At 41.2% G+C, this 15287-nt stretch overlaps 1 protein-coding gene across 2 annotated transcripts in view; it reads left to right on the top strand.

Annotated features, from left to right (window-relative positions):
* LOC138960233 (chitinase-3-like protein 1) overlaps nucleotides 1-15287 on the top strand; it is a 42447-nt gene that overhangs the window by 12873 nt on the left and 14287 nt on the right. For both annotated transcript variants that reach the window (XM_070332026.1, XM_070332027.1), the window contains 9 exons: nucleotides 3753-3947; nucleotides 4619-4854; nucleotides 4980-5101; nucleotides 5454-5574; nucleotides 8420-8620; nucleotides 9476-9622; nucleotides 10212-10347; nucleotides 10983-11123; nucleotides 11844-11934. In XM_070332026.1, the coding sequence (XP_070188127.1) occupies nucleotides 3753-3947; nucleotides 4619-4854; nucleotides 4980-5101; nucleotides 5454-5574; nucleotides 8420-8620; nucleotides 9476-9622; nucleotides 10212-10347; nucleotides 10983-11123; nucleotides 11844-11934 (1390 nt within the window). The remainder of the gene's footprint in view (nucleotides 1-3752; nucleotides 3948-4618; nucleotides 4855-4979; nucleotides 5102-5453; nucleotides 5575-8419; nucleotides 8621-9475; nucleotides 9623-10211; nucleotides 10348-10982; nucleotides 11124-11843; nucleotides 11935-15287) is intronic.

Below are 15287 nucleotides of genomic sequence, written 5' to 3'. Positions count from 1 at the left end.
CGTAATCGAAAACGTGTAGGGTTCAGAACGTTCTTACCATATATATATATAAGACTTATTACCAGCCTGCCTCATGCGTGCAGACTCAGTGCAGACTGCAGTCTAGCAGACGACATAAACCACGCTCAGCAAATTAACATGTTGGGCAAATGTGAACGAAAAAACGATGGGGATATAATACGTGTTGGGTTCAGAGCATTCTTACCGTTCATATTTAGTATCAGACTCCCCGATGAGTGAAGATACAACACGAGAAATATGCCACATTTATTTTGAAAATGTGCTAACTGTCGAGTCCTTCGGGGGGTAGTCAATTCAAGGGGAGTCACTCCGCACAGTCCATCCGTCGAAGCTCGACTGGAGGTTTCGAATCGCAAATAACGAAGAGCACAGTCCTTTCTCCGAGTTCAAATGAGGTCTCTCTGAAAGATCATCACTGTTCAGCTTAACGCTACACTGGAATTTACCAACATAAATTAAAATGCGCGTGACGAAAGCACGACACACTTGAGACACCGCACACAAAAAAGTAGATCTTATACGACCTGACCACACAGTTATGCCTATTCAAATGCGCGTAGCAAAATGTGCGTTTGGAATCTTCTTTTTTCTATGGCGGTACTGACAATATCGTTATTGAAACAATCCCAGTGCACTAAGGGATTTATTAAGAAAATCTCGAAAATAATTATTGAACTCAGCGCTATGCGCTTCGTTCAATAATGAATTTTCTCGATTTGCTCTATAAATCCCTAAGTGCACTGGGATGTCTCAATAACTTAAATAATAATAATAATTAATGGAATTTATGGTCATTTGGTATTGTGGAGAATATAAGCTACATGTCATTAATTAATTCTGAGGATGAGAGTACAGTCTCGTTTAGGCAAAGGGCGGAAGAATACGCTCTGTGGAAAAGTTAGCGCACTCCAAGAGTGCGCTAACAGTTTTAAGCGCATCGCCATTAGCCAATCAACTGGTTCACATCAGTCATGTGACACCAGTTCTTGCTGACAATTATTGTCAGTAAGTACTTGTGACACATGACTGATGTGAAACAGTTGATTGGCTAATGGCAATGCGCTTAAAACTGTTAGCGCACTCTTGGAGTGTGCTAACTTTTCCAGAGAGCGTATTCTTCCGCCCTTTGCCAAAGAGAGGCTGTTCCACTTCTTTTCATTTTGAGAAGATTCTTCTCATCCTCTGTGTTAGTGACATGTAGTTTATCTTCTCCACATTACACAAGAAGAGCAAACGCTCGATCGAGTCACTTTCGCAGTTCTGAATATTATATGAGGCATCAGATGGACAGGAAGAAATTGCTATTCACAACACAATGAGTCACGTTCACATAAAATTTGAGCCCGGTCACTTTTATAGTTTCCGAGAAAAGCCCAACGTTAAGTTGTGTGTTGCCGAACAGAAAAGGCTAGTTATCTCCCTTGTTTTTCTGATAACGTTCGTAAAAGGCTACAGATGTAAATACTTTGATGTAAAGAATAATCCTTCAAAGTTTCAATCACATCCGATGAACTTTGTCAAAGATATAAAATGTCTAATTTTTCCTTTGACGCTGACCTGTGACCTTGAAAAAGGTCAAAGGTCAACGAAACCATCGTTAAAGTGTAGAGGTCATTGGAGGTCACGACTAAACAAAATATGAGCCCGATCGCTTTGATAGTTTCCGAGAAAAGTCCAACGTTAAGGTGGTGTCTACGGACGGCCGGCCGGCCGGACGGCCGGCCGGACAGACTAACACTGACCGATTACATAGAGTCACTTTTTCTCAAGTGACTCAAAAATGATATTTGACCCTCAATTTCCCGCTGCTAAAAGCAGTAGTGTTTTTTTCTGACAGATTTCATGCGCCTGTGCCACAGTGAGTCAGGCCTCTTATTTCGACTTGCGAAGATTCTTCTCATCCACTGTGTTAGTGGCATGCACCTTATCGTCTTCACATTTCTAAACAATGATGCTTGACCCTACAATTTCCCGCGGCTAAAAGCAAAAGGTTTTTTTTCCTGACAGATTTCGAGCTGGACAAAGCAGCATTTGGAAGTCGACTGATTCAATAGACTGTCCTATTCGTATAATTTATGTAGCAGACGACACCATTAGTTCAGCACTGAAATGAACGGTTTTCGCATATTTCAAGACAACTACGATGTAAACAGAACACGCGAAGGCTTTAAAACATTCTTACCATGTAATCATAGCACCAACCTCCCAGATGAATGCAGGAACATTGCGAGAAATAACATGCCAACTTTATTTTTTTGCGAATGAGGGAACCAACGTGTCACTTTGAGTCGTTTGACATCAGGGGACGCCACTCAGTTGCTTGGGGGTCGTTCATTTTTTGGGGGGCATAGAACATTTCGCAACATGTTTTTTTTATACCAAAAATTAATACTTCAGTGAAACTGTATGTTAACGGGTACATTTCGCACAACTGTAACTCATACGTGTGTTAGTTGATAATCTATTAAATGCTACAGAGGGTAATCGTAAAATGCATGGTCGGCGAAGAAACCGTCAATACCCCCGTCATGTGCAAAGCCGACACACACTCAAAAGTAGATCTAACTCGACCTGTCCACAGTTTATCCGAACGCTGGCAGAAAAAATGTGCCTTTTCAAACGTTCTAATCTAGTGTCGTTACTGACAATATCTTTATTGAAACAATCCCAGTGCGCTAAGAGATTTATATAGCAAATCTTGAAAATAATTATTGAACTCAGCGCTTGGTGCAATAATTCATTTTCTCGATTTGCTCCATAAATCTCTTAGCGCACTGTGATGTCTCAATAACTTAGATAATAATAATAATAATAATAATAATAATATAATAATAATAATAATAATAATAATAATTTGGCCAATGTTAAACTATTGTTTCTTTCTTCTTAAAGTCATCTTGACTTTACCGCCATCCCTATATCAAATCAGCGAGTTAAATTATTCTTTACCAATACTAGCTTTACGTTGAATGACTTGTTATACATCGACATTGATAGTTTTATTCTTCTTTTTCTTCGTCGTTCGCTAGATAGTTTTATCATAAGAACCTTTTCTAATTCCTGTTAACTCGATGTTCTTTAACTATATTTATACATAAATGCATATTGTAAAGCAGTATGCATTGTTAGAGGATTTTGTAGTAGCAGTGTTTAAATGTCGAAGCTGCTTTTCCCAGTTTTACCTAAGAGACCGACTGTATATTGTGTTATTGTATTTGTCAGACTTGATTGTACCAAGTTCCTACACATGTTGTAATGCGCTTAGAGCCAAATATTTTTGTTTGTTTTTTGTAAGGGATAGGCGCAATATAAATACACTTTATTATTATTATTATTATTAATGACTCGCTCAGGGGCGGATCAGTTGCTTTGTAAGGGGGGGTGCACTTTGAATCGAAAGTGAACGTGAAGGGCGCGAAGCGCCCGAATTTGCTAGGGGGGTCCGGGGGCATGCCCCCCGGAAAAATGTTTTGCCCAAAGAAGCAAAATGGTGCCATCTGGTGCCATTTGAACTTAGAAATGGTCATAGAATCAGCTTTCCAATTTTTATTTTTATTTTTTGCTGGAGGGGGGTGCACCTGCACCCTGTGCACCCCCCTCGTCCGCCCCTGTCGCTTGCAGTTGAAATAGCCAGACATTAGATTGTACAATAGTAGCCTACTCCCAGGTAGTCTGTGTGTGACACGTTATTTGCACGCACCTGACTATAATTATCTGATTTCTGTTTTTAGTGTCACTAACCAATGGTCAAAACAAGACGATCATTGGGTGCTATTACACCAACTGGTCTCAGTATCGAGGTCATCCTGCGGCCAAGTTTTTGCCTGTCAACATCAACGCATCACTGTGTACACACGTCTATTATATGTACGCCACTATTGATAAAACGGCTCTGGGTCTTAAACGCGTTGAAACTAATGACGAATGTAAGTGTACTTGTGACTTTGCTTACTTGTTCGTTTCTTTAATTTCGTTATTTGGTTGCTTGTCTGTTCTTTCCTTCCATCTGTCCTTCGGTCCTTCCGTCCTTAATGTGTGTCCTTAATGACGGCCTTGGTCGTTTACTGTTTAATTAAAATGTGTTTGTCTGTGCACTTAAAAGACCGTTGGGTCGAAATATCTGTAACTGTAACGAATTGCTTTGTCAATAACAAACGCTCCAACAGCTTACCAGTTTCTTGTTTATTTTATTCAGAATTTTCAAATGTTGACAGTTTCTTTGTTTGTTGATTTGTGTGTGTGTGTTTGTTTGGTGGTTTATTTGTTGGAATGTGTGTTTGTTGTATTCTTTGCCAGTATGTTTGGTTGTTGGCTGGTTGTTCTTTGTTCCTTTGTTGTTGCTTTCCATCTTCCTTCGTCGTTCTCTCCGACGGCGTGTTCACGTTCATGTTTGTTTGTTGTGGTTTGTATGTTTGAAAACTGAGGACGAAATGAAAAAAGGAAGCACGAAGAGAGAACAAACATAATGGAAGAACAGATGTAAGTTAATATTGTACTTTCTTCAACGTTCACATTGATACGTACAAGACAACCCAGATACTGTTATTTTGAGAGAACAAAACAACGTCTGTTCTATAATTATGCTCTCTCTTTGCAGCTTATTATTTCTCAATCACCAAATTGAAGTCTACCAATCCGGGACTGAAGGTTCTTCTTACAGTGGGAGGTGGAGGTGTGTCCGCAGACAAATGGACAGCTGTCAGCTATGACCAACAACAAGCAGAGAATTTCTCTCAGAACGCCGTAGCCTATTTGAGGCAGCACAGATTCGATGGCTTTCACATGAACTGGAGGGCCCCCACGTCGCGCGAGAATTACATCAGAATCGTTGAGGTAACGTGTGTGTGTGCTTAAGTTTTATTTGTGTTATCTGGCCCTTCTGCTTGATGCATTACTGCACACAATTGCTTCTTTTAACATACATAACATACAACTTCATTTATTTTATGTTATTGAAGGCTATGCGATCCGCAATCGACAAGGAAAAGCTGGTGGATGGACGAGAGAGACTGCTTATGTCGGTGGTTGTGTCGCATGAGAGAGAGAGACTGTTGCTCTTTTCCCCACCTCAGCTGGCAGCGTGCGTGCTCATTTTCAATTACTGGAATAATTTGATATCAAAAGACGTTAAAACCACTTGTTCGTGGTATGAAACAAGTGAGTTTAAGGACTCAGAAAAAGGAGATAGGTGGATCCTGGTTTATCTCTTTTGAATTTCCAAACATTTTTTTCGACTTTTGTTCTATGTTTAACAATTTAAATTTCAGAGTTTAAAAACCGGTAATGGCCAGCATGTTTATATATCAAACAAATCTTAGCTACAAGATTGATCATGAATTAGTTTTTAAACAGTTGAAAATGTTGGCTGAATGCGTGTTAAGACGATTACAATCTCGTAATTAGAAGCAAAACCGTTGCCGTTGCCGTTGCAGTGCAGCTGACTACATCACGATCGCAGCCTACGACTTCTACGGAGCGTGGTCAAACAAGCTCGGACATCATACGCCCCTATATCCTACTGATGCAGAACCGTCCGATACTGACAAATCACAGGTGAGATAATGGACTACCCTTTCAGATTTGTTTTTGAATGTTGTAGCTGTCGTTGATAACCGATGTACTAGCATTATGGCAGAGTTTAATTTCTATTTTTGAAGCAGTCCCAGATTAAATTAAAACAGGTATAATTTTCTTGTTATCCATCTAAGATTTGCTTTGTGGTTTGGCGATTTGAAATGGACTTTACTATACTGGATTGCATGTTTTCATTGCAATGCATTACATTAAACATGAATTTGTCTTGCATTGCTTGTCATATCACTTAATTGTTTCTTTACTTTAGCAGAGATGTCGTCAGCTATTTTAAATCGCCAACAACGCTGACATAATTTCGGTCTGATTTGCCGAATTTGTTCACTACGGAGAAAAGTGTATGCCAAGAACTGCTAGCTAAAAATTCAAAAAAATGCCGCCAATTGGTTTGGCCGTTTCAATTAATCCGCCAAAGAAAATAAATCCTCTCAATTGTCCTGTGTAATGTGTTACATTTTGTTTTCTTGGACTGTACTGCGGTGCGTTCCGTCGGTTCCTACCACTGTTTTAGCAACATCGACCTCAAACAAACAAACAGACTGATAAACAGACAAAGCAGTTTCATAAACCAGCTTTAATGTTGTACACCGAGGTGCTTTCGACAATTTGAAAATGTTCTTCAACGTAGGGGTACCTCGAAAGCATCACGTTTTGTCTTCTTGGACTGTTCTGCAGTGCGTTCCGTCGGTTCCTACACCGTTTAAAGGCTGCCATATTCGTAGCGTTCATTAATTAATTCATATTGTTTACATGTGCCAATAATGTTATAAAACTGTACCTAAGGGGATATAATAACGATTGGCTGTAGCTTTCGAACACAGAAAAAATTATTTCAGTATTGCAAAGTGGTGTTGATAGTGTCGAATGTAAACAGAACAGTCTCAAAGTGAAAGTGGATGTTTTCCGGAAATTGCGCAGGCGGAAATATACGATCTCTCACAGCACATATTCGCAAGAATAATGCCACAGGCTTCAGCTGACAAGCTACAAGTACATCTCTTCTCAGCAGATTTAGTGGCCTTGACAGCTTTAGACGGGTTTACTTCTATATGTTTTGCCATTGTACGCAACCGCGCTTTGACTGTCTCCGACGCCATCTTTGGTTTACGAAACGTCACGAATAGCCCAAGTCCTGGAGAACTAATGCTAAACAATGCAATAAAGAATTAATTATTTCTCGTAATTGGTAAGGACTTCAAACCTAAAACTTTGCAGGAAGCTTAATTTATACATCCCCGCAACAATGGGAAAAGCCCTGGAAGTAATTAAACTAATTAAATAGGACTATATGTCAGCCTTTAAGCGACAGTGACCCCAAAGAAACACAAACATGTCGCGCGAAGCGGTATAAAAACATTTAGTCAAGATCAATACCACAAACCAGTCATCGTCTAGACTACATTCAGAGAGTCTCGGCTAACTATGCCGAAGACCAAGACGGGTCACGCTTGCCTCCGCGCAGCACGCGTCCGTGGTACTTACTGAACCTATTTTCTTTCATTCTGGGCACATATTTAGAGTTAACATGACATATCTATATATTTTTTTTAATTCAGGAGAAGATGAGGTATACAATGCAATCATTTTTTGACTCACATGCGAAGCAAAAGTGAGTCTATGTACTCACCCGAGTCGTCCGTCCGTCCGTCCGTCCGTCCGGAAAACTTTAACGTTGGATATTTCTTGGACACTATTCAGTCTATCAGTACCAAATTTGGCAAGATGGTGTATGATGACAAGGCCCCAAAAAACATACATAGCATCTTGACCATAAATGTTGTCTAAAAAACAGCTATTTTTCACATTTTTCACATTTTCTCTGAAGTTTTTGAGATTTAATACCTCACCTATATATGATATATAGGGCAAAGTAAGCCCCATCTTTTGATACCAGTTTGGTTTACCTTGCTTCAAGGTCAAGGTCACAGGAGCTCTTCAAAGTTGGATTGTATACATATTTTGAAGTGACCTTGACCCTGAACTATGGAAGATAACTGTTTCAAACTTAAAAATTATGTGGGGCACATGTTATGCTTTCATCATGAGACACATTTGGTCACATATGATCAAGGTCAAGGTCACTTTGACCCTTATGAAATGTGACCAAAATAAGGTAGTGAACCACTAGTAGAAAGAGCCAATAAGCACCATTGTACTTCCTATGTCTTGAATTAACAGCTTTGTGTTGCATGACCTTGGATGACCTTGACCTTGGGTCAAGGTCACATGTATTTTGGTAGGAAAAATGTGTAAAGCAGTTCTTAGTGTATGATGTCATTGCTAGGTTTAGCTGAAGGTCAAGGTCATGTAAAGTCAAGCATGTGAGTCGTATGGGCTTTGCCCTTCTTGTTAATCTGCTTCTAAACATTCGATTTAATGACAACTTTAATGAGCAAACTAATTAACTAGTTTGTACGCTTCCAAGCTGAAATGCAATCCAATAGTCCGGAATTTGTCGAAAATTGCTTGACCAAAATGAGAGGGTGACAGTGCGGCCTCAACTTTCACAAAAAGCCGGATATGACGTCATCAAAGACATTTGTCAAAAAATGAAAAATATATCTGGAGATATCATACTCAGGAACTCTCATATAAAGTTTCATGAAGATCAGTCCAGTAGGTTTCTCTGAATAGCTCCACACACAAACACACACACACAACACCCTCGTCTCGCTTCCCCCGTCTATGTTAAAACATTTAGTCAAAACTTGACTAAATGTAAAAACCTGAAAAACAGACAAAGCAGTTTCATAAACAAGCTTTAATGTTGTACACCAATGTACTTTCGACCATTTACAATTTTCAGCACAGTGCAGTGCAGATGTGGTTAGATGCCGGTATTCACCACGACAAACTGGTGCTGAGTGTGGCAGCGTTCGGCCGGACACAGAAGATGAACAGCTCTGTCCAGAACAGACCAGGAGACCCTGCTGAACCAGCCCTCGCCTATAGCAGCACCATTGACGGTCTTATTACTGAAGCACCTGGAGCATTTACTTATTTTGAGGTAATGACAAGAGTGGACACCTACAGACAGACAGACAGAGGGACGGACAGACACACAGACACAGCTATGCGACATTGTGGCAAATTCCCCACCCCTGGGGTTAGGATGCATGCTTGTGTTTATCACTGGCCGTATAAAATTTCATCTCACACGGCATCACTGCAGAGCGCCTAGAACTGTACCCACGGAATATGCGCGATATAAGCGTCATTGATTGATTGATTAAGAGGGCTTTAACAGTAAGCACGCCAAGAGAAACTGTACAGTAGTACTTGTCGAAATTCAACTGCTTTTTACGATGAAGAGATGTACAGCATACAAGAGTAGCCTATATATTGAATATGTTCAAGTACGTAGGGGTACCTTAAAAGCATACAGCCCTGATATGGCCCTTCGTGGTCGGCTGGGCGTTAAGCAAACAAACAAACAAACAAACTTAAAAGCATCCCGTTGGCTGGTTGCGACATTTATTTGCCCGTGCATCCACAGCTAATTTGGCAAGACTCCTTGGAGGCAGTTTTTAAACGTGCACATGTCCTTACTTGGTTATATTACGTGCTGAAGTTTTCCGACCTCCTTTTGTTGGTTAACTTTTTAACTTTTTAATTTTTATTTTTTTAATTATATAATTGTGTGTCTATGCGTCCCAAGGACAGATTGTAAGAAAAGGCGTAGCTTTAAATCTTAATCTTTGTTAAATAAAGTTCAATTCAATTCAAATATATTGATAGTCACTCGGAGCTTGACCTGAACCTTGCGAAGTAGTTCTCTTCATCGACCGGTACCTTGGCGAGGAGGGCTCACACACTCTGATTGATTGATGGTTACGGATGTCTTTTCTTCTTTCTCTCACAGCTGTGCAACTTAGAGAACGAAAACTGGACGCACGTGTTTATAGAATATGCGGGAGTGCCGTACGTGTATGGTTTGGACGTTCGGGAAGACGTAGCCGACCAGCTGGTTTGGATCAGCCATGATGACATTCAGAGCTTGACAGAAAAGGTAGGTAACTCTACACTCTTTTGGCAATAGTCACTTTGCGTAAGAAAATGTAGTTTTACAATAGTTGTAGAGCACAGTTGTGTCTTTAGTATTCAAGGGATAAGATCATCACTTACAGTGTGTACTCACCAAGAAAATAAGCCATAAGCCATATGCGTTGTGCTTGGCTCAAAACAAGAGCATAATTATGAAAGAAAGCATATACAAGAAAACCCCAAAACGTTGTGTGTAAAAGTTGGTGATGTTGTGTTCTTTATTCTGTATGCATTTGCCAGTCGATTCTTCAGACAATAAACAATGCGAGACAAAGACAATATGTGGGGAGCGTTAATGTAATACCTGTCTTATTAGAGTATACCGTGTGTGTTTGAATGGTGGCGTGGTAAACGCAAAATATGTTTTTACCTGCTTTCGAAACGTAAAACAAAACAAACGTCTTTGAGGGAAGAAGAGGCATTACTATTTGAGTATGGATCGACGCACTGCAATAAACGTGTTCCTCATGCGTAACTACTTCTTTTGTGCAAGTTTTTTCCCGCGGCAAAATTATAATCTGTAAATATGTGTTTTGTCTGTTTGTACCTTTCAGGCACATTATGCCGCCTCCAGACGTCTGGCTGGCATAATGTTCTGGTCACTGGACAATGATGATTTCACAGGGACAGAATGTGGGCAGGGAAAATACCCACTACTGACCACTATTAACAACGTGCTGTCTGAAGATAGTAAGTTGATAAGAAAAGTGTACTTCATTTTCATCCACATGGTACCTTTATGAAGTTAGCCACTCACGTGCGCTAGTGCACCAGTAGACTTGCGATTTACTTCTTTGAATTAATTGTTAAAAAACTGAACAGGTTATTTTTACGTTAGATGAAAGCTGTATGCGGACTTGCCGAAGTGTTAATTGAGTGGATGCTTGAGCTGGCTGCTCGACTGCTAATTGGTTGGTTACTTTGCTTGACGGTTAGCAAGCTCATCAGGCTGACACATGTCAGTACGATTACTATACCACGTGTAACCTTTTACTGGATGCTTGCTTATTTCGCACGAGTCAGTTGAGCGGCTATATCTCTCTGTCATTCTCTGTCTCTGTCTCTCTCTGTCTCTCTATGTCTCTCACTGTCACTCTCTCTCTCTTTCTCTCTCTCTCTCTCTTTCTCTCTCTCTCTCTCTCTCTCTCTCTCTCTCTCTCTCTCTCTCTCTCTCTCTCTCTCTCTCTCTCTCTCTCAGACGAACCTAATGAATTGGACATTCTGTAACGCCACCCTTTTTTCATTGTATCCCCTCGTGATTCCATTAACCGTGGTCAAAAAAAGGATCATCGCATGGTGAAGGACATGGCGTATATTCTTTTCAGTCTGCGCGTTTCGGACGTGGGGTTTAAGCTGTTCCAGCTGCGGCGACTGCAAAGGGCCAAGACCATGTGACTCAGACAGTGGAGAATGTCCTCGCGGTTGTCTCCCCGGCTGGAGTGGACCAAGGTGTGACCTGCCCTCAGGTCAGTGTGTTTCGACAGTCTTAACTGAATTGGAGGGTTCAATGTCCGTCAGAACTAAGTGCCTATATTGGACATGACTTGGGTTATATGACAATTGAAAAAACCCAGCGGAGGATGACCTGGATGGGTGTGATAAAAGGAAAAAAGACTCAGAACAATAGAACAGTCGGACTGTCCTACTATTGTGCCTCGCGTTGTGTTCAAATACAATTTGTAACCGGAGCCCTTAGAGGGTCCTTATCTTCATTGAAAGTTAACAGGGGGAGGTTACTCTGGCCCTATGTAATGCTGCACTCTCAGTTAATCTATGCCTCGCGTTGTGTTTAAATATAGTATAGGCCTACAGGTTACGGTTACGATTTTCTCAAATGTAATTTCACATATCACCTTTGTTTACGAAGGGTCCACATACGTTCGACAGTCTCAAGCATGGTACACTGAAACTGAATTTACGCTGGTATTATTCACAGATATTCTAGCACTAATACAGCTGTGTATTTGTTTCGTAAATTGTTCCGCTATTCTAGCACCAATAAAGCGGTTTACCTGTTTCTCTTAACAGTATCGTTGTCAAATTAGCTTGTTACATTGTTAGTTGATTGATCAAATTTCGTGTGTGTTTAAGTTCGTGTGTGTTTAAGTTCGCCTGAATTAATCAAGCTTGTCGTATCTACTTGTTACATCTCAATCATCCTGAGTCGTTTTTCCTTTCAAATCCAGACAACGAGTCCGAGTTTCCGTTGATACCATTCCTTCTGGGAGTTGCAGGATTTGCGGCTTTGCTTTTCATTATCATACTCGTTGCTATATGGTACGTTGGAATTAAAGTTAATGTGACGGTGTGTGTGTGTGTGTGTGTGTGTGTGTGTGTGTGTGTGTGTGTGTGTGTGTGTGTGTTTGTGTGTGTGTGTGTGTGTGTGTGTGTGTGTGTGTGTGTGTGTGTTCATGCGTGCTTGCGTGATTGTGCGCGTGCGTCTGCGTGCATGTGCGTGCGGGCGTGCTGGCGTGCGTGTGATTTGTTGTTATGTATACTTCTTTGTAGAACCATCTCGTCTGATTGCAACATTTATCATTATGTTCCTTCACACTTTGATTCTTGACATGTAATTTATCATCTGGCTTGTTGGAGAGTTGGTACAATTTTTAATCCATGTTTGAGTGCTTTAGAAGACAATGAATTTGTCTTGCGCAATTGTTGCCAAATGTTCCATCATTGGTTGTTGACGAAACTGTCCAAATGTAACGTCTTTGCTTTTCCATTTGTTGAAGAAGAGTATATGTTTGGTATTATGATTAAGGTAACTAACATCTCAAGAAACATCGGCTTAAATAGACAGCAGCATAAAATAACATCTGCTTAAATCGACAGTTAAGACTGATTAATTGGGCGAAGTCGACTTATATGCAGTGCCTAAGTTACAGCATGGAGAGCAAAGATTTGTCGTTTGGTCTCAGATTACGCTATAAACAGCCAGGAGCTTCCCACAACTATCTCACATATGCCTACACATACCTTTTGTGTTCCCAGCCGAACGAAACTGCATGCGGTTTGTCAGTTCGCATCTCCCGCCAAATAGTAATTAAATTTTCCCGTGAACACGTACAGGCTGCGCTATGAACGGTAAGAGCCTATGCCAAAATGGACCCACATACCATCTTTTACAATCGTGTTACGTCATCACACACAATGTCTATACCTAAAGTGCTCAAAACAGAAATAATTCTCCCTCTCGCCGAGACTAATAGACTTCCATGTAGGCTTTTGGCGTAATTAGTTCACATGCGGGATTTGATGTTAGTCTGGCCGAGGGCGACTAAGACCTGCCCGGTGGTAGACCAAAATTAATTCGAAAATAATTTGCAGTTTTTGACTCCGTGCATGAAAGTCAATGAAACTTGGTATTTTTTCTAACGGATAGCCTCCTGAGGCATGACTGAAAGCCCTAGGGCCTCCGCGTGCACCTGGAGTTGAGAGGTTCAGTAACTTTAAGAACAGAATACCGGCACGGTTGGCTTAGTGGTAAGGCGTCCGCCCCGTGATCGGGAGGTCGTGGGTTCGAACCCCGGCCGGGTCATACCTAAGACTTTAAAAATGGCAATCTAGTGGCTGCTCCGCCTGGCGTCTGGCAGTATGGGGTTAGTGCTAGGACTGGTTGGTCCGGTGTCAGAATAATGTGACTGGGTGAGACATGAAGCCTGTGAGTAGTAGGAAAGAGGTATGCCTCATCCCCTGCGCAATGCGCAATGCGCAAGGGTAGGGACCAGCATAAAGTTATAGGTTAAGGTGCCTGTGTTTAAGTAGTGATAAGGAGATATTGCGTTTAAACGGTTTATTGCGTTTTATATTTTGTCATGTGATTTCATGTGCCTGTACCTGTTGCTCGGTACTAATGACCACTCCAGCTGGGGTAAGCACCAATAAAATTCAGTAATTGACCCTCCCTCTGTGTTTTCACGGGCTTGGGACCGTTTTGACAAGGTATGTCAAAGCCACATTGGGGGTTTTTGGGATTAAACAATACGAGCATTATTTACAGAAGCAAAACATGTCTTATCAAATTTATTTACAAAAACGACAAAGTTGTTTGGCATTGGAATGTTAACCATATCACAGGCGGCGGTATCACAGTCAAAAAAAGAAAGAGACCCATTAGAGGGGTATCACAGTCAAAAAAGAAAGAGACCCGTTAGACGGGTGTAGGCAGGGTTGAAACCCCATCAGAAGCGATCACACGCTTGATGTAGAAAAACGAGAGTGACTTTCTGGTTTGGGAATAGGTGAACATAGACTTTCCGTCTGTCTTGAAACCAGTGTTTGTACCACCACCACTTTCTTGCGTTAGAAGCACCTGTTGGTAAGACTCTTTTGTCAGTTTGTTTTGGTTTTTGTTCAAACCTTTTGAACTAAATTTACTGCCACTGTCTCCCTCGCAAAAGTAGGTTTTAGAACACAAACCAATAAACGCATTTCCTTGGTATTCGGTTTTAAAGAGACCGGGTGTTCGTTTGTCATAGTGGACACGCGCTGTACAGGCCTGACAGAGAGTCGGGTCCCATGGGGCGTTAGCTAAACGGGTGTTTTGGAAGGCTGCCTCGTGTTGGTCACAGGCTTGTGCAGGGAACCATTGGTTATACACTTGGTAAAACTGCTCTCGTAGTTCAGGACGAACTACCTCTTCTAACGTTGAAGCGCTAAGCGCCATGTATAGAGAATCTGTATCCATTTCCAAAAGCTGGTAGTCGGCTCTGGACACAAACTTATCTAGAAAATCAAAATGAAACTCCAACATGCGTAGTTTAGCGTACTGGTAAACAAAGTAACCAATCTGAGAGGGGAGTGACCAGTTGATTTTTTTTTTAGCCATCTCTACTTCAGTGACAGAATCTGTTACTTCTGTTAGTTTTTGAAAACGACCATTGTTGATCAGTTTTGAGGCCTCATCAGACAAAACGTAATGAATATCACGATGGTTGGCCACGTTAGTTAAGGTTTTCCCGTAGGCTGAGTTACCGAGCAGTTTGAAAGTTTCGGCTAAGATAGCTTTTGATGGGTCTTGGTCCCCTGCTCGTCTTGCGTTTGAAACGCTGTCACCAAACTGACGGAAACAGGTTTTGGGTTGATACTCCACGATCAGCGTGATGTTTTTAACAACCAACCCGTGCTGCACGTACCAAAACAAGAGGGGTGTGGCTAGCAGAATTTGTTCACCGTGATAACTCCCAACAAGTGTACGGCGTGGTTGAGCTAAGAGCTTGTGTTTTTCAGCGTAGTCTTTCATAAAATCCCCGATCTGTTCTCGACTGACAGACTCATTTTTGAAAATAGGCTGCATTTCACTGAAATGTTCTTTTAGATGATCAGGTACATAAATATCACACTGTACCAACCCGAACAAAGTTTTGTTTTGCACCGCGTCTAAGACAGTTTGATCTGTGATGGTAGAAGGATGGCGGAAGGGTTTAAGTGTCGGAAAACGACCTTGTAGAAAAGTCTGAATGGAGGTGTTTTGTTTTTTGTCTGCGTGCCATTCACACTCCCATTTTTCGACGACAGTCACACCCACTTCCTCACGTAGGTATTTGGTGATGTTGGTTGTATGTTCTCTGAGTTCAACTAGTGTTTTTTCGGTGACAGGGTTAGACGTTTTACCGGCGGTCACAGAA

This window comes from Littorina saxatilis, linkage group LG2, assembly GCF_037325665.1.
Source record: "Littorina saxatilis isolate snail1 linkage group LG2, US_GU_Lsax_2.0, whole genome shotgun sequence".
NCBI classification, from domain to species: domain Eukaryota; kingdom Metazoa; phylum Mollusca; class Gastropoda; order Littorinimorpha; family Littorinidae; genus Littorina; species Littorina saxatilis.
This window is presented reverse-complemented; position numbering and strand designations above follow the sequence as displayed.